Genomic DNA, 19,756 nt, shown 5'->3' on the forward strand with positions numbered 1-19,756 from the left:
GCTCGGTCACTGACCTGACTTTTCATAGAATCACAGAATGGTTTGAGTGGGAAGGGACCTTAAAAACCACACATTTCCAACCCCCTGCCATGGGCAAGGAACACCGCCCCATAAGATCAGGCTGTGCATGGCCCCATCTAACCTAGCCTCCATCTAACCTAGCATCACCAAGGACGGGGCAACCACTGCTTCTGCAGGCAACCTGTTCCAGTGTCTCACCACCCTCATAGTGAAAAAATTCTTATTTGTATCTAATCCAAACCTAGACTGCTGCTCTCCATCCATTTGACCCCCAGTCTGTACCAATGTTTGGGATTGCCCTGGCCCAAGCACTGCACCTTGCACTTGGTCTTGTTAAACTTCATGAGGTTCATGTGGGCTCACTCCTCAAGCCTGTCCTGGCCCCTCTGGATAGCCTTCCTTCCTTCCACTTTATCAACTGTACCACTCAGCTTGGCGACATCCACACCATTTGTATTTACCTGAAATTACTGTACCACGTTGCTTCAACCAAAGCAGCAGCATGGCCTTATTCAGCTTGATGCCCACACAAAAACTTCAGCCTTTCAGAGAACAGGGACTGATCCACTCTACAGACTACATGTAGTACTGACTAGAGATTCCAGGAAACCCAGCCAGTCTACCATTCACATACAGTTACAGCCACATGTGAACATGCTTTCATTCTCAGTGCATAAAAAAAATCATCTATGGAACAGGCACATATATTTTTGTTCGCTATTTCCCAGCAGAAGAGAAAAACAAAAACAAAACAATAAAATCAAAACAAAACCAACAACAACAAACAAAAAAGCCAACACAGTAGAAGAAATCCAGAACTGAAATTAAAGTCGGTGGAAGCTTTGATTCTACCATCATACTCTGCTATTACATTTAAGTATCTCGGTATCTAGTAGAAAAGGGTTTATATAAAAGTCAACAAGCAGTAAGAAAGTTATCATTGTTAAATAGAATACAAGCACACAGTTGTAGAAGTAAAGATGATCAATCACTGTGAAAGAACAAGGGAAGTGGTCAATTCTCTGTCTTGATGCCTTCAAACCAAAACTGAAAGCATTTTCCCTTTCAACAACCCACTTGGACTGCATGAAGCCATGAGATGAATAAGAGTCACAGTAATGGTATGATAATATATCAAACACTGTGAATTCCAAAGAAAACAAAAGAAAACAATTACTTAACTGTTTTAAGGGCTATAAACAAAGGGAACCTATTACTTTAAAAAAACTGTAGTCAGTAGCAGAAGGTTAAGAATGTGCTAATCAAACAACAGGAACAATACTTATATCAACATGTTAAGATGGAAACTATGTTGATGGTTCAACTACCCAGTTATCTCAAGCACACACTCTGTATCTAAAAAAAGCTTCTTATGACATTTAATCTGATTAACAACAAGGCAATGTTGCATAAACAGAGGCACTTTAGATTGTGGTGATGTGGGGTGCCCATGTTCCACTCGTAACAGACACCTGCATGACTAATGTAATAACTTTCACACCTGCTGTTCCAGTAAGCCTTTCCTCAGGCCACGGATTAACACCAATCCTACCAACATACTTATCAGAATATACAGCCAGACTATGGCAAAGAGGATGGGAGAACAGTATTGCACCATGCTGGCTGCTGTTTCTACTGCTTAAGAGTGAAGATTTAAAGTAAAAAGAAGGTTGCTTACTCCTATGGGCTTCTTTCCTTCCCTCAACTCCCACCTTCTAGCTGCTGTGCTCATGGCTCTTTGAGGGAAGGAGATGAGAATGAGTACTGCTGGCCCCCGTGGCACAAGTGTGCTCCGTGCTCAAACACACAGTTGAAGGAGCTCTCCTAAAGGCTTCTACAATTTACCAAAGTCTCATTCCCATACACAGAATGAGGTGGTTGGATAGGCAAGTGCTAGCCCAGACATCTTCATCCCTCGCCAATCTGAGATATTGTGCAAGCACTGTTAACTTGCCTCTTAACTCCACGTTAAACAGATACTCTAGCCTGGAAACTGAAACTATTTGGCAGGTCTCTACGTACTGTGTCATCAACCTGAACAAGAGCAACATCTCAGAACTCACTTCCAAACTTAAATTCTGTCTTAAATTCTACTTCAGAGATAAGGACAAACAAAAAGCATTTTTCTCTCCTCAGTTCAGCCCATATGAAACCTTATAAAAGAAATACTTCAAGTGAAGAGCTGTTTCACTTTCTCCTTGGTTTCAAATATAGGTCTTACAGGAATCTACTGCTGAGCCAACGGTACCATTTTTCAAATAGTGTTTGCACTGTTGAGAGCCTCAAAATGCACTTGTACTCAGTAAATGCACAGTATTCCCTAAAGTAATCCAACGATCAAAGAGGCAATTCCTATTTCCAGTGTTGCCAGCCTCAGAAAAGTGTTTTGCGTGGCATGGATGACAAAAACAGAACAACAGTAAGAAAATCCCTGGACTGTTCAACAACGAATCGTAACTACTGTCCAAGCAATTCCCACAGATCATTCAGTACAGAATTTACAAAAATGAGTGTTACAAATTCTCCTAGGGATGTATGCAACGTACACATGTAGTGCAGCACTCAACATACAAGACAGGCCAAAAGAACATTGCTACCTCTACTGTCATCCATCTCGCCATCTCTTGAGTGTTCTGACTGGGCATCTGGGGGTGTCTGAAGCACAGCCACACTGTTCTGATTTATAATCTTCAATTTAAGCTTTGGTTTCGTCCGTTTTCTTCTAGGTACTGTGACAGTTAGGCTCTGTAACTGAGACATGCCGGATTCTGTCAAGCAGACTCCATCCTGTGTGTATGTCTTCGGTGGGTCTATAAAAGTTAAATGAATCATAACAGCAATATAAAACTCTTTAATTTACAAGTCTTAGATCTTTAGGAACAGCACTTTTAAGAGTTAATAATTCACATGTATGGAACTGATTCATGAGTGAGGAAGTCAGTATAAATAAAACAGAGAGATATGATACTGTCTTACACGTTACAGTTACAGCTTTATAATTCGGTCTGATGTCAAATCCAGCAACCATCCATTACATTGCTACAGAACAACTTACATCCAGAATTCATTAGACAGAACTAATTGATTATGGAAACTGGTGCTTTACAGGGTATTTGCATATCCCTGACACAGAAAAATCTGTGCAAGTCTTAGTTTGGGTCCCTGCTGCTTAACAGCCAAAACCCTCAGCAGTACAGCTTCATGTTGTAATTCAGCTTTACTCTTGTAGAACTCTTGGTGAATCAAGCAAATAATTAACCCTCTTTTATAGGTAGACAAAAATAAACTATATCAAGTGAATGGCTCAAGATTGATTTGTAAACTGAGTAGAACTCTAGTCTCCCAAGACCTGCAAGACTTCTACCTCCTGAAGCTGTTGCATGACAACTGAGCCTGATAAATTTTTTACATGATTCCTTACTTCACAATATAGAAAGACACTGCTGTCTCAGTCATCTGCTCCAGCAACTGCAACTAGAAGTTTGGGAACTTTCTGGGTGTGCGCAATAATGAAGAGGCTGCAATGATGCTTCTGCTCTTTGAGCACAATTTCATAATGGACTGGATAACATAATTTTTGAAAACATCTGAACATCACAACTTCTGCTCTCTTCAACAAAAAATATTTTCTTATGTAGCATCCTGCACCCCAAAACACAGCTGGTTCTGAATGCAACTCTTCATAGATGATTGCTTTCTTAAGTTGAACTAAAAAAGAGTGCATAAAAAAACTGCATATGTTTTTTCAGATATTGGAGGGGACAAGCTTCTCGCAGAACTACACTTAGCAGGATCAAGCGGAATAAAATCCTGACATGATGGAAGCTATCCTAACATGATGAAAGTGTTAGGCACTACGATAAAAAATGACTTGTCAGTAGGCTTGTCAAGATTGTAAATTCCTAGCATACACTAGACAAATACAGAAAAGTTGTGTCCTCCTACAATTTCATCCTTTATGTATTTTTAACTCAGCCAAACTGTGCTATCTTTTACTGCTAATATTAAGTCAAGCAACTAAGTCTGCAGAATCAAAGCACAATCTCAGATTATTATTATAGCACGCGTATGGCAAGCAAAAGAGAAGAAAGAAGATAGAAAAAAAAATGAAAAGCATGCTGTGATAATTGTAAGGATAGTTAATGCCATGTGTTATAAAAACAAAAAGGTATTTCTGCCTGATGTAAAAGTATACCCTTACAATATGCTAAATGATCAAAGATTAAGTATTTACATTCTTTACCTAGTTCTTTTGATTTTGAAATAATCTGAGCTCCAACTGATGAATCACAACAGTCCAAAGAAGGCACTGAAAAATATAAGGAAAATCATTTCAACTTTTAAAAAGCGTGACTTGATTTAAACTGAAACTCTCAAGTAGTTTTCCTTTGAACTGTTCTGTTAAGCTCCCTAATAAATGCTGTTGGCAACTTTCACTAGCACCTTTAAAAAAAGGCTTTTCAGCGTCCCAGAAGATGTGACTACAAAACAAAGCTGAAGTTCTCCAATTCGCCTGAGCCAAGAAAGGCACTGGGGAAGCACTGAACGTGATGACAAATTATCTCCGCCTACTGGACCACAGGCAAACACATGCACTGGATCTAGCGGATTTTAAGGTAACCCCTACACTACTCACGTTGTCCAGGTTTTGCTGAACTACATGCTAATAACAGGAGGACTTTATGAACAAGTATCATTTGCTGTCTTATCTTCCCAGAAGTGGTAGATGACTCCAACAGCCAGTTGTACACTGACTTCTAGCTGTGTCTATGCTGTCAGATGTCTCATATACCAGAAACAAAGTAAGGCTGATATAGCATCCTAGAGCAGATGAGACATGACTTCTTCATGTTAGAAAGGGTCATTCTTATTCAAAATTAAAATACTGACCAATGGAACAGTAAAAGCTCAATTTCAAAATTGTGCCTTGTATGCTTCAGAGAACAAATGATGATCAAAATGTCCTCTGGTGCTAGCATTACTGCTGCAGGTAGAAATGTTTCTCCCATCTGCGTTAATTACAATAACTGTAATCACGCTCACTAACCTGTAATATGTACATTAGATTTTTAATATTAGTAGTAACTTTATAGAGATTACGTAGACAGTAAGTACAGGGAAAATTAGAAGCTTTTATCTCACACTGAGAATAAAAACAAAAAAAAACCAAGTTAGTTTGACATGGTTAGCATTACTATACATTCAATGTTTATTCACTTTCTTCTTTTTTTTTCCCTAGAAATCTTAGCTAGGCTGAGTTTAACTCTTGGATAAACATCCAGTGTTTTACTTTTGCATCTACTACACAAGCCCAGACCAGTGAGGGAAAGCATGTGAGAAGGCTCATGTTTCTCAGACCAGTTGCATGTGTGCTACAATCTCACACACCAATCTGGGAGACAAAGGCAAGACTAGGAAAAGAACAAGCTTCCAAATAACGTTAACACTTTATTAAATACAAAGCAAGGATGTAGTTGATATAAAATCTAGAGAATGTTTTTCTACGCATGCATGAGAAATAAGGAAACAAAATATGTCTTCAAGAATTTTTATGGAAATTGTATGGAAAGTTTTATAGAAAGTGTAACTACAGAAAAGTAGAAAATGTAAGGAGCCCGTGAACATTACTGAGAAACTGATACACATAGAAGGAGAAAGCACGGAAGAAACAAAAGTGAAAATGACATTTTGAAGGAGATACTAAGCTGGAGGGGAGCAAAAAAACGCATGGGACGAGCTGCAGGATGGAAGACACTCACAAACTCTGAACCGGAAAAGAAAAAGGTTGATTCTAAGAGATAATCAAAGGCAAAAGTGATATCATCTGATTTTTCCGTTGTTTACAGGTTGTTTTAAGTCAGAGTTAACAACTGTTGAATTGGACTCTAAGGTAAGCAAAAAATTCATAAAGACCACTGTGAACAGAAATTTGGTGTCCTAATACAAAAGCTGTACAACATGGAGTCTTCATCCACATCAGACTGAACAAATTCAGTGCTGGAGACTGAATAGACTTGAAATAGACAAATAAGCTGACAGCAACCAAAGTGAGGGCTTCAGAGACTGGCCCAAAGAAGATGCACAATGTTTGAAGACAATATTGAGCAAATTTCCATAGAAGGAGCTAATTAGAGTGCAGATAAAATGGATAATAGAAAAAAATAATTCCAAGTCAGACTAAGACAGTTCAATGGAAAAAAATATTCCTTAAAAAACAGAACAAAGAAAAGACAGTGCTTTCTGATCAACTCAGACGTTCAACCAAAATTATATGGTTATTTTCCAAAGGGTCTAAAACCTGCTGAATGATATGCAGCATCCAGCAGCCTCAGTTAAAAAAAAAAGAAAAAAAAAGAAGTGCACAAAATCCAATATGTCAAGAATAATCACAGTTCAAAATGAAAGGTGGCTGCAATTTAAAGGCTGTAATGGAAAGAAATAATTCTAGGAAAAAATGAAATCAGCATAGGGGACAGTACAAAATGGTCGATGTGGAGAGACACAACACCTGAGTAATATTAGATGTCTGCATAACTACGAGTGCAATGCGGGGATTTATTTGCAAATACTATGGCATACAAGAACCTAACAGCTGAAATAATATGCATGCCAAATGATTAAAATTCAAAACTTTAGCTCCTAATATTATAAATACAAGATACAAAAGCAATGTAAAGCACACACAGTAAGTCTTATATTACCACATGAGCTGTAACTAGCTGTTAAGTGCATTTGCATTCAGATCTCCTTAGCTGTTCCCACTAAAGAAAACCAGGCAGAGCTGAAGGGATGGAATTTATGGATGGGGTTTCCATAAGGGGAGCCATGTTGTACAATGGTAAATGACAGGCAGAAATGATGGCTAGATGGTTTAGAGTTGCTTGTCTGGGAGAGAGTATGATTGCGGGGGTGAGAAATGCACATCTCTATCCAGAATGTGCAGGTACTACAGCACAAAGGCTGCTGCTACCTAGACCAGCTGCCAGTACTTCAATCATGATAACATTAAAAATAATCCTGATAACTTTCAAAGTTCTTATTAATTAAAAAGTTATTATTAATTCAAAAAGTACCAGGAAAGGGGGAGCAGATCTTGGATGTTATTTCACAGCACATATGGTCCTGCCTGACAAAACTAATCTCCTCCAAGATGACTTGCTTAGTAGACGAGGGAGAGGCTGTGGATGTTTCTTACCTGGATTTTAGCTAAGTTTTTAATGTTGTTTCCAAGAGTATTCTCCCCTCAAAAATTGGCTTGTGGCTTAGATGGGTGTACTGTTTTGTTGGGTGAAGAACTGGCTAGTTGGCAGGATGCAAAGAGTCCTGGTGAACAGAGTTTAGTCCAATTGGCAGCTGGTCACCAGTAGTGCATCCCAGTACTCAGTCTTGGAGCCAGTTTTGTTCTACATTTTTATCAGTAATCTGGATGAGGGGATTGAGTTCACACTCATAAACTCACAGATGTTAGGCAGGAAGGATCTGTAGAGGATCTGGATAGGCTGGATACAGGGGCTGAGCTCAACTGCATGACAGTGATAAAAACCTGATGCAACAGTATGGGCTTGGACAAGACCAGCTGGAAAGTTGCCTGGAAGAGGACCTAGGGGTGTTGGTCAACAGCTGGCTGAAAATGAGCCAAGAGTGTGCCCAAGTGGCCAAGAAGGCCAATGGCATCGTGGCCTGCATCAGAAAAAGTGTGGCTGGTAGGACTAGAGAAATTACTGTCTTCTTGAACACAACATTGGTGAGATCATGCCTCAAATATTGTGTTCATTTTTGAGCTCCTCACTATAATGATATTGAGTTACTTGAGCATGTTCAGAGAAAATCAACAAAGTTAGTGAAGGTACTAGAAAACCAAACTGAGGTTGTTTAGTCTGGAGGAAAGGAGGCTGAGAGGGAACCACATTGCTCTCTACCACTATCTCAAAGGAGGCTGCAGTGCTTTTCTCAGGTGATTAAGTGATAGGATGTGACAAAACGGTCTCAAGTTGAGCCAAGGGAGGCTTAGATTGTGTATCAGGAAGAATTTCTTCATGGAAAGAGTGGCCAAGCATTGGAACAGGCTTGTGGGGGGAAGTGGTTGAGTCCTCATCCCTGGATATATTAAAGAGATGTGTCAACGTGGCAGTAATGGACACATCTTAGTGATTGGAATCAGCAGATGAGGCTGATGGTCACATCTGGTGATCTTGAAGGTCTTTTTCAACCTAGACAATTCCACGATTCTTTATTTTAACATGAGACCATATTAAAAACAACCTGATGGAATACTGATCAAAGATGTGTATTTCAAAATAATATATAAATTAAGACTTATGGCACATTACTTTGAAACAAATTTTACCATCTGCTGGCTGCGGATATTTATGTATGCTCAAAAAGAAGAACTATTTATATTTTATTCCTATTTCATGAAGAAGATGACTTTAAGATTATCGTATCAGATACATATCTGATATTCTTAAGATGAGATAGGCAAGAACTCTTACGGTTCTTGTTTTCTAAAGAGAGAAAACTGGAAGCCCTTTCTCAATACATACATTCTAGAAGATATTTACTTACTATCAACAAATACACCTACTTTTCAGCTGCTATGTAGTGATAAGTTACTAGGTTGAGGGGCTCTTGATTCGTTTCAAATAAAGTAGTAGAGAAAACTGTAATAATATTTGCAACACATTAATATCCTCTGTGGTAGATCAGATGGAAAGAGAAAGAACCATCTCAATAAAATTACCATACGGTATACTCTCAGAAACTTTATATTATTAGCATATGTTTCTCTCATCTTGAAACAAAAAATTACACAGAATTTTCAAACGTAGAAAAATTAACAAAACACTGAAACATTTCATATAAAAGTACATGCAAATATTTCTAGAACATGCATCAAATGATATATTTAGACATGCAACTGTGCAAATGTACACACGTTAGAGTTATTACACATACTGAGTCAAAACGACAAAGAAAAAGCAGAGAGACTTGTCTCATAAAAGAGTCGAGCAGAAATTGCAAAGAAGGGTGGGGAACTTTCTAACAGGTCTTGATGGACTGGTTCCTATTTCTCAGAAGATGAACCTACACAATTCCATGGTGGTTTCAGAAAGGACTCTCTCAGGAGCCAGTTTATACTTGGAAGTTAATCATCTGATACCACCTTCTGAAGTTGTTCCACCTACCAAATTATGAACCTTATTATCACCAAAACACTAGTTCTGCAAGCTTGCAAGTAAAAGCAAAAGGCAGTATTCCTTACTTGGACATGCGCGTTTTAAGCGTCCAAACATTATCACCAAAAGAAACTGAAAATTGTTATATTTACAAGTTTCTTGGTTTTCCCACTTAGAAAACTAATTTCGTTTTCAATTTGAGAAAATAGAGCTCACACGTGAAGCAAGTTGTAGAAATACGTAAGTATATGTAATCTTCACTTCCAACAGTGACGCAAGTGTGATACTTAGAAGTGTTCCACAACCACACACATATAGTTGTCAACTTATGCAAGCGAATATAGAACTTTCCAAAGCCACATCATTAAGTTACAATTGTTGCCACACTGCTATGAGGACAGGAGGTATAAAGGAACTTCAGATCTCTGCTGAACTTTTCTTGGCAGACCTCTCAAACACAAGCCTTGTGGTGTAGTCAACCCTTTACCTCAATCTTACTCCTGCTGTTCTGTTCTTTGAACATCTGCTTGGTTCTTGTTCCCTCCTTCTACCATGTTCTCAAAATCTGATGAAACTCTCAATAAAGGGTTAACATGAACACTTTACCGTACTATTATTCTGAAAATGTGCAGAGGTGTCAGTGCTCTGTTAAGGCAACAGACTGAAGCAGACACTCCTGTGTGTTGACACGCAGAGAAAACAGACCCCGGATGCTATTCTTGTAGCAAGACCATAAATCATCTAATAGGCCACTCTAATTGCCGACAAGCCACTCACTATAAAATTAACCAGCACCATCCCACAGAACCAGATGGTGTAGCTGTGCTCAAAGAGAAAAACCACAGTAAGCTCAGCTCCTGAAGTACCAATGCTGTGAAACTGCATCCTACAGACAAGGAAGTCGGTATGTTTCCTGAAAACATGTCCAGAGGAGACAAAAATTCCTTAGAAATATGTATTTTAACTAACAAAAACATGGAGAATCTCAAGCAGGGAAACATGGAGGCATTTTTAAATATCACATCTATAGGTCTTAAATACTGGGAGAGCTGAGGGAGTGGCACTAATAAACTATAAGACTGGAGGGAAAAAATGCCTATATGGACTGTTACAGCTATTGCTGCTTCAGAAGGCTTCAAACCATTGATATATGGAATGTTTTTCTGCACAGAATTTATTTCGATATTCTTCAATTAAGATCGTTCTTCCTTCCTCTTGACAAAGTGAGATGCATTTATCCCTTTCAATATCAGACGTTTTTAGTCCTTTGCCCAAATTATCTTCACTAAATCTGTCAAGAATTCTCCCTGACAGGTTGTCTCTGGCTGCAGAGATGGCTTTGCAGCCAATTAATAGAGGGTGAGAAAGAGCTGAGGAAACTTCCAGGATGCCCTTAAAATAAAAATAAAGATCTTGCTTCTACAACAATCCAACTCTCCATCACAGAAAAGAACCATAACCCATTCCCAAACCTATTTATTGCAGTGTGCAGTCCTGCCATTGGTTTCAATTATCTTCTTACCGTTTGTTGGTGGTATGTATGGCCTACAAATGGTACAGTCAAAACCCATATCAGCTATGTTTTCCACTTCCTCCTCTGTGTTTAAGTTCTGACAGATTGCATGCATCCATCTAGAAATTAAGTGGGGGAAAAAATACAATTTAAAGGAAATATGTGGTGTTTTAGGAGACCTAAATATCAGTATAAGGTCCAAGTAACTGTGAAATACTTGTTTAATTAAAATTCTAACAGGGAGAAAGGATGAAATAGGTTCTCCATACACAACATTCTTCTACAGTGGTGTGTGTTAAATATATATATAGAGTATCAGATTATCTATTTCCCTTCACAGGAAGGAAAACTTTATAAAGCAATGTACCAGAAGCAAATATATCTTGGTATTATAATTTCTCCCTATATTTGAAATCATTTTAACTACTCATTTGATACAACATAATCTAGATCTAGCCTCACCACAACAGTCTTATGAGGTAAATTAGTTATATTTTATTTTTACAGAGGGGGAAGATGAGGCACAAAGTGATTAATTAATTTGCCCAGAGTCATATAATAAAATCCGTAGTACAACTAGGAATTAAATAAAAAAAACACTTCTGAGATTCAGTCCAGTGTTCTTTACCACAAGACCATTCCCTTCATCTTTATGCTTTTATATTGGGAGCAAAAATAAAAAATAAAATGAGCTTTAACCAGAAAAAGCCTGCAGAACAGCAGTGGTCCTTACCGATCGCATTGTCTACACTGAATTATAAGCTCTTCATCCCTGTAAGTGCGATAACAGATCGGGCAGGTAGACAAACTTGCACAGGGAGCGCACTGCGTGTAATTGTTTTGCCATTCGCATCTTAAACCTGGTGAAGTTGCTCCACAGTGTCTGCACCAAACACACCTGCAGAAAAGACAGAATGACCTGTTACTTTCAGTTCACAAGACCACTGTTTTGTGGCTTTAAAGCTCTCCTACCTTAGAACTGGGTAAATAATTCAGTTTTAGGTCACAAACTAGTTCCATGGGAGGAAATAAACTTATTTCAGGTCACAATATTTTATTTGAATGAAGAATTATTATTTAGATTTTGAACATTACTGTATTTTTTATATTTTTTTTAAGCATTTCTAAGTAAGAAGTCCTTTCAATCTGCAAAAACAGACAGATGGGTGTATGTAACAGTTTAACGAGGTCAAAGGAGTGCCTGCTTCCAGTTGCCATTCACCATCAGACACTTAGCCACACAGATGTCTATTTGGTTTGTGTTTCACCCAAATAACATGAATGGTTTTCAGAGGGTTTTACCTTTAGAGGAATTTGTTGTAATGCCAATTAATTTATCTTTTTGTTTCAGTGAATGTAGATTAGTATTTTTTTTTTTGTCTAGAAGTTTCAAAATAAATACTGTCCACCTCTACTTATGTGGCTTCTGGTATGAAGAAAGGTTATTAAGAGAAGATAACAACAATTTCCATAGAATCATAGAATCACTCAGGTTGGAAAAGACCTTCAAGAGCATCAAGTCCAACCACAACCTAATCTAACCATACTGAATTGATAACTGAATGAAACAAAGCAAACGTACTTTGTTTGCTTTAAAGCATTATTACAGTTAAACTGACACTGCAAATATAAAGTGACAAAGTGGAACAAAAAAGGCCAGCATTTCTGACACCAGAACCAAACACACCATTTGCACTTCCAGCCTCCTTTCGGAACAGTCTGCAGGGGTGGATCTAAGCAGTAAGTGTGGTAACTGATGTCGCAGTCATCACAGAGAAGCAGCCTTCCTGGGTCTGTAGCCTTCCCACAGGCTTCACATACCGTGCACTCCAGGCACCTCCAGCCTTTACTAAGCACCACTTTAGTAATCTGCAAACGGCAAGGTGAAAATTATTTGAACTCTGCTCTGTGAAGTACAATTAGTGCATAAATTAAGGCCTGGCTACGCAGCACAGGGTGCTGTACCACTCACACTAACCATATCACAAGTAGCCATTTCTCAATTAGACTTTGTGGAGTTCCACTAAGTGGGAATGGAACAAACAGAAAGGAACTGTGTGGAGTTGCTGAGACTCTTCAGGAATATAAATTCAGAATGTCAGAGAATACAAACTGTGCTAGGTCTACACTTAGGGCAGTATCACCCTATGATAGCCAATGCTGAGTTTTCAGTCACCTGAAGCAAATAATTTACTGAGGTCCAATAATGTAAAAGTAGCATACAAATGTAAAACCAGACTACAGCTGCATGAAAAATGCATGATGATGATATGGTGTTTTGTAAAGTACATTTAAATAATGTTCTGTGATGTGTTTGAAGAAATCCCAGTTTTACATACATGTACTTGTATAGTAAGTAGCATATAGCTTATATATTGGAGTAAATAGCTTATTATCTGCTTACTAAGTCAACTCATACCATTCAAATTTAATTTTCACACATTCTCTCTTAGACTAATGAAAGAAAAATGTATTAATTAACCACTCCAACTGCTGTCAATTCTGACAGCCAACAGACAAATTGAATCAACCAAACCTTATGCTCCTAGTAAATGAAGATGCATTACGTTTTTTTTCTTTGTTTTTAATTTCGTTTGTATTTAGCTTTTAAGCTGATATCTCAAACTGTTATTTTAACCAACTGCTGGATAATCAGTACTATTTATGGTTGTGAAATTACAAAAAGGTTAATTTCTCTTGAGGCAATGCATACTATAAAATGGCATTTAATTAAAGTCTTTCACAAGTTGCATACAAATAATGGTCACATTAGCTGAAGAATATCTAGCAAGTTAATGACTCCCTTAATTACCACAAAACCAAAGGCAGCATAGTGCTATTAAAGTACAATATGAAAACAGTGTAATTAAGTAATCTCTTAAATAACAAAGCACTCACCTTAATACTGACACAGTATGGATGGTAACACTGACCGCATTGAGAACAGGCAAGCAATCTGCCCTCAGCACCTTGGCCAAAACTCCCACAAACTACACACATATCCTGAAATTATAGAAAAGCGTAGATTTTCAACACATTAGAAAGTAAATTCAGAAAATATTTAATAGTAAAGCCCAGCTGGGTTGCTTTAGGATGAAATTTTTAACAATGAGATTTACTTTTTTTTTAAATTAAAAGCACTGGTGTCAAGTACAGTGTGCAGTTTTGGGCTCCTGACTACAAGAAAGATATCAAAGCCCTGGAGCACATCCTCAGAAGATCAACGAAGCTGGTGAAGAGTCTGGAGCTCAAATCTTAAGAGGAGCAGTTGAGGGAAATGGGATTGTTCAGTCTGGAAAAGAGGAGGCTCAAGGGAGACCTTAGTGTCTCTATGAGGCACTCATACTCTTTGAAAGGAGGTTGACTCTATGAGTCTATGAAAAGAGGTGGAGGTCGCCACTGCTGCCAGGTAACAGCAATAGAATGAGAGGTGTTGACCTCAAGCTGTACCAGTGGAGATTCAGGCTGGATATTTGGAAAAATTTATTCTCAGAAAGAGTGGTCAGGCATTAGAACAGGCTGCCCAGGGAGGTGGTGAAGTCACCAAGAAAAGGGTGTTCAGCAAAAGGGTACATGTGTCACTGAGGGACATGGTCAGTGGGCATGAGGGGATGGGTTGATGGTTGGACTAGATAGTCTGAGTGGTCTTTTCCAACTTTAATGACTCTATGAAACATAATGAAAGCTTAATAGTCTAACCTGATGGAGAGTGAACTTGTCACTGTTAGAGAAGAGGACAACTGTATTATGCATCGAGTTTTCTTCTTCATCTTTGTTAGATGAAATATCCATAGTCGTGACCTACCAAAACAAGCAAGGTAATTAGCAAGCACATCACATTTTGTAAGACGTGAGACAACACGAAACCTGTAAGTATGTATGCTGATTTTTAATCTCAGACAATACAAGGCTATCAGAATGTGCATATGTCTTTCACAGAAAGCTACCTTCATGAGAAACTGTTTTACTAATTCACCTCTGGTTTGATCTTGATAAGTAAAACCTGACTGTAGGCTGTCATTCTCCTTCTGACTAAGAACATCATTACCCTCAATTGCCTTTACAAACTCACTGTATGCATGTATATATATAGCTCCTCAGGAAGAAAAAGAAGAAAGGAAGACGTAGTGATTTTGGGAGAGTCACAAAAAAACATAAAAGAATGCTCTGTGCTCTGACTTCTATGCAAATCTTGCTGTGCAGAATTTGCCACCCATGACTCTGCATTAACAGACGACTTAGGCTGTTTACTCTCCAAATCAGAAGTGAGTATGAAAATTTGGAAGATAGGAGTACAGTTCTATGAGGAAAAAAAAAAAGGGATAAATGCATGCTAGGGAAACGTAACTTTGTCTTGCCAGCTGTTCTAGTTTTATAAATGTGGATTATTTTAAAAACACAATTCAAAACTTACACACCTAGTTTTGTTTAAATAATATTCTAAATATTTCACAAATTCAAACATCACTAGAGACAAATATAAATGCTGTTACAACAGCTACAGTAATCTTTCTGATACACTGTTGCTGAAAATCAGCATTTACTGAGAAATAGCTAGAAAGGGAATATAAGTATACAGTTAATATGGTTTAAGTACTGTACTGTGGAAGGCTCTGCAGCTGTAACTAATTAACCCAAAGAAACTAATTAACCCAAAGAACTCCTGAAACACCTCTCAAGATGTTCAGGGAGACTTTTTCCCATGCATGTATTTCCACAGATTCCACAAAGTTCTCAGAGTTGCTTACACGTACAAAAGAGCAGGAGGTGAAGAACTGAATTAGTGCAACTTTGATGCTACTTTAACACCAGACATGAGCCAATGAGAGTTAACTTGTAGCCACTTTCTCCCCCATTTCCTAAATGTAATGATTTCCAAATTCATGTAGTTGATCAATGGTCACCATCCCATGAGTATGAACAAGTTCAGCAAAGGGGCTGAAAATACTTCTATTTCAACCACTAATCTGGAGAAGGCTGATCTCTTTGTATCGCTACCTTCATCTCCTTTATTACACGACAGCCACATTGTTGCTCTCAATTCTGATGTAGAAAAGCTGCTGTTCACTTTAAAAGTCACAGAGTCAAATTTCTATGGGAAATTGAGAATAGCAATGGTCACTTTTGTTACAATACTTAACCTCACTGAATATTCTCTGCTGTGTTACAATTTCTTTTAAGCATTTGTTCTATAAAACCTGACTTATCTTGAAGTACAAACCTATGGTTTCTAATATCAAAAAAACCATGTGAATTATTCAATTTCAATAATAACATCAATTATCTTTTTAATTTTTCAAGGGTGAATATCCTGACAGGGATGACTGCTAACAGGCCATGGTGTTGAACATGTACAACTTGGAATATGGAGCAAGGTGATAAAATTTACCACCAATATTAAGATGTTCAGAGTAATAAAAAATGAATGACAAATACAAAGAACTGCACTAAGAACCTCATAAGACTGAGTTCTGAGATATAAAATGGCAGACCAAAGTCAACACAGGAAAACACACCAAAATGTCTGAAAAGGACAGCAACTGTATGGAACAGTTTTCATACAAGGAACATCAAATAATACTGGGTTTCTCCAGATTAGCAATGAAGAAGTGGAAGGAAAACAAGGATGAGCAACAGATGCCTCTAAAAATGAGTGGCAGGAAGATAATAAAATACACTTCTCAACCACCTTTTCTCTAAGGGCTCTCAGTAGCAGGCAGCAATGTAAAGCAAAGGAGGTGTGCCTGTATTCAACAGGCTCATGAGCAGAACTGAAAGAGTCACTAGCAGTTTTTAGAAGTACATACACAAATTTATGACAGAAACTTTCAACAGAAGCTGTCCAAGGCAATGACACCACCTTCTACTCAGCAAGGCCCCAGCCCAGACAGAACAGAAGTATCCCGTTGTCTGTGGCTCTTCTGTTCTGTGCTCTTCCCTCAGCAGTCAGGTTTGGTTCCCAGGGTAGAACAACCTCTGGTCTAATCTGCTAAGGCTACTGACTACATGCCTTGGTCTCCCTACTCTGTTGTTCAGTGAACGTTGTATTTATTTGGCATTTTTTCCACTTGAGAAGTAGAAGCAGTATGCCAAGATGCCCAGCAGTTGTCTCTTTAAGTGGCAACAGCTGCATAAAATTGCTTCAGGTTTATTTTGCTTCAGTGCTGTAGTTCATAATCATACATATATAATAATAACCAGATTTCATCATAAACCTCTACTTTTTAGTGTTCTTTGGCTTTAAACAGCACTTTAATGAAAGAATTATAGTTGAATTAGGTTACGTTACATTCGCAGACTACAACATGACTTAAAAATAAGTGTTCTTACCCCTGGAATGACTACAGCCCCAACTCCATTTTTCAGTTTTGATCTGCCTCTGCCGCCTCGTCCTGACAGACCTGCACCACGTGGCCTCCTCTTCCCTGGGAATCCTGATCCACGACCCTATTCAACGTAAGATAACAAGTTAAATTCAGTCTGCAGTCCTTTTGTTTTGAGGGATTCAAACTTGTTCAATACATCTAGAGAAAATGTAAGTAAAATAAAACACCCTATGATTTCAAGTGCATATGGGCACCCTAGGCCACGGTCAACAAATTACTGCATAGATTGTTATGAAATAACTCTAACTCCTATAATTAATTACATGAATTAATATGATCACCATTATCACCAGTGAGAAAACAGACAAAACCAGAAACATTTCTTTTCTGTTCAAGAATAATTGGAAATATGGGATTTTTATTTTTTTTCCCCAAAGTTGCAAAGTATCCGAAGTAAATACCCTCCATTACATGATTCATTTTTCTTTTTAAACACTCGGCTCATGTGAATTCTGCATATGGCCCGGACCCTTGATTAGTTGCAATCACAGACACATTTCTTTCACTATGAATAATCAAGCAAACACTGGAATTTGTTAGGACTCAATCCTACTCCCAGAGAGAAGCAGGAGTTGGCTCCACTGAACTCTTTTAATTCAGCACATACAGAGAGAGCATTTTATATTAATTATATCAATTAAACTCAAATCAACACTCTCCATAATAGTATGCTTCTCTCAGAAAATATCCACTTATTTTTAGACAGCTTCTTTTCCCTCCTTCCTTATTTTATATGCAGAGACATACAGTGCTTGTGTGCTCTTGGAGCATCCACAAAGTGTGTTCAATTACAATTTACTGTAGAAAAGCAAATATGTTTTTAAAATAATAATTACCTCACACTGCTCCTGTGACTCAGTTTGAATTTCATGATTATTTTTTTCTTGTTATTTCAAAATCAGCTGAATACAAACTGTAAGAGGAACACCCTAATTGCTTCCAGAAAGAAAACGAACATCCTGACAACGTCCCTTACCCAGTTCTGGCCAACGTGTCACATACCTTTACAGAGTACGTTTATAGAGAGGCTCTGAAACATAACAGTAATTGTGGGATGTACCTAAGCAAATGTATTTCCTACTACAAAATAAGCAAGATTACTGATTGATTTTGAGTATGTGAATAGTCTCTGCTTCTAAGATAGCTCAACTCTGTCCACAGATTACTTACAGAGGTACCATGCATGGGTCCAGACATTTGCTAGAAGTTGCTTTTAATACCAAGACAAAACATTTCTCAATAAAACAATGCTAACTGAACGTAAAGCTGCGTGGGGACAGTGTCACCAACAGATATGAACAGTTTATACTGACAGAGATAGGAACTCTGGATAGAAAGTAGCATTATGGGCTCAATATTACTAACAGTACTTTTCAAATATACCAACTCCTGACGTAAAGAAGATAATAAAAGTGTATGGTCATATTTAGAAGGACATACTGAAGATTATACTTTTCCCAATATCTATCCATTAATGTAACGACAAATTAAACTGATTTATGATATAAGGAAAAGTAATGCAACACTACTTTGGAAAATGAGAGGAAGGATACTATTGATGGCACAAGTATTTATATGCAGTAAAAGTGAAGGGATAATGTTGTCTTTACATATATGAAGTTAATGCATATGCACAGACAGAACATACAAGCATCAATTTATTTTTTAAGACGGAAACTCTTCTGACACATTTCTTATCTGTATGTTTCAGATTTCGTATCAGTATTGTTATTTTTCCAGAGCTAGTAATAGGAATAAGCACGTACTTGTATCAATGTTAATGCTGAATAGTAAGCTGAAAATTAATGCTTGAAGCAGCAAAAGCTAATGTCAAAATAAAAACAGCATGAGTGTTAAAGTGAAATGAAAATAAATTATTGGTAACCTACAACTGTTTGTTAGTATTTCACCACTTACAATTTTTTTGTCATTTAAAAAAAGTGCTCTAAGTTTTTTAATTTTAAGTGTTTTGAACAGTAACTGTCACAGTGGATAAAAGCTTTGGTCCATCTAATCGGGTGAGGTAGCTGGGTTTTTTTATTCCCCCACAAGCTAAAAAGGCTGTCACTCTGAATCTGCTCTGCAGGGTTTCTCCACAGCAACAAACTCAAGCCCCGGCTCAGAGTTCTGCTCCTTTCTTTGCCTGGCCTACCTTACTGCCAGACTTAAGGACATTTTCCTTCTCATGTAACTTATTTTGATGGCTATGCAAAGCCAACCACAAAAAGTGAAGTGCTAAGCACACAAGAAATGGCTAATATAAACTAGCCTTTGTTCCCTAATAGCAGGGCAATGCCATCATATTGTGCACTCTGGAAAGCACACTTTTTCTTCTAACCTGAAAGCTCCAGAGTTTTAATAGTTTCTAAACGTGTTAAGCAGTACTAGAATGGAAGATTAATTCAATTGTGATAGACAGAATTTCATCAGTAGTCTCTACAGCAGAAAGATAGCAACGGATATACAAAAATAAATTCAAATTATTTACCACTTTGATGCTCCAAATGGCACTGCCAGGAAGCTGTCTGGATTTAAAAATGTCCCGACCTTCTGAAATGTCTGGGGACCAGGAAGGTGGGCTGACTGTATTATTGGTACTCCAAGCCCCCTAGGATATGGTAGGTGAGAAAATAGATGTATAAAACTTTGCAACAAAAAAA

General features: G+C 37.8%; 1 protein-coding gene across 9 annotated transcripts in view; it reads right to left on the reverse strand.

Moving 5' to 3' along the window:
- KMT2C (lysine methyltransferase 2C) overlaps positions 1-19,756 on the reverse strand; it is a 140,565-nt gene that overhangs the window by 52,761 nt on the left and 68,048 nt on the right. For 6 of the 9 annotated variants that reach the window (XM_010712380.3, XM_019616248.2, XM_010712377.3 and 3 more), the window contains exons 13-21: positions 19,585-19,704; positions 17,041-17,157; positions 14,410-14,511; positions 13,609-13,713; positions 12,398-12,579; positions 11,444-11,608; positions 10,720-10,829; positions 4,265-4,330; positions 2,619-2,831 (exon numbers count right to left, since the gene is read on the reverse strand). In XM_010712380.3, the coding sequence (XP_010710682.1) occupies positions 2,619-2,831; positions 4,265-4,330; positions 10,720-10,829; positions 11,444-11,608; positions 12,398-12,579; positions 13,609-13,713; positions 14,410-14,511; positions 17,041-17,157; positions 19,585-19,704 (1,180 nt within the window). The remainder of the gene's footprint in view (positions 1-2,618; positions 2,832-4,264; positions 4,331-10,719; positions 10,830-11,443; positions 11,609-12,397; positions 12,580-13,608; positions 13,714-14,409; positions 14,512-17,040; positions 17,158-19,584; positions 19,705-19,756) is intronic. The other 3 variants (XM_010712382.3, XM_010712381.3, XM_010712383.3) reach the window with 3 other exon arrangements.

This window comes from Meleagris gallopavo, chromosome 6 (genome assembly GCF_000146605.3).
Source record: "Meleagris gallopavo isolate NT-WF06-2002-E0010 breed Aviagen turkey brand Nicholas breeding stock chromosome 6, Turkey_5.1, whole genome shotgun sequence".
NCBI lineage: Eukaryota > Metazoa > Chordata > Aves > Galliformes > Phasianidae > Meleagris > Meleagris gallopavo.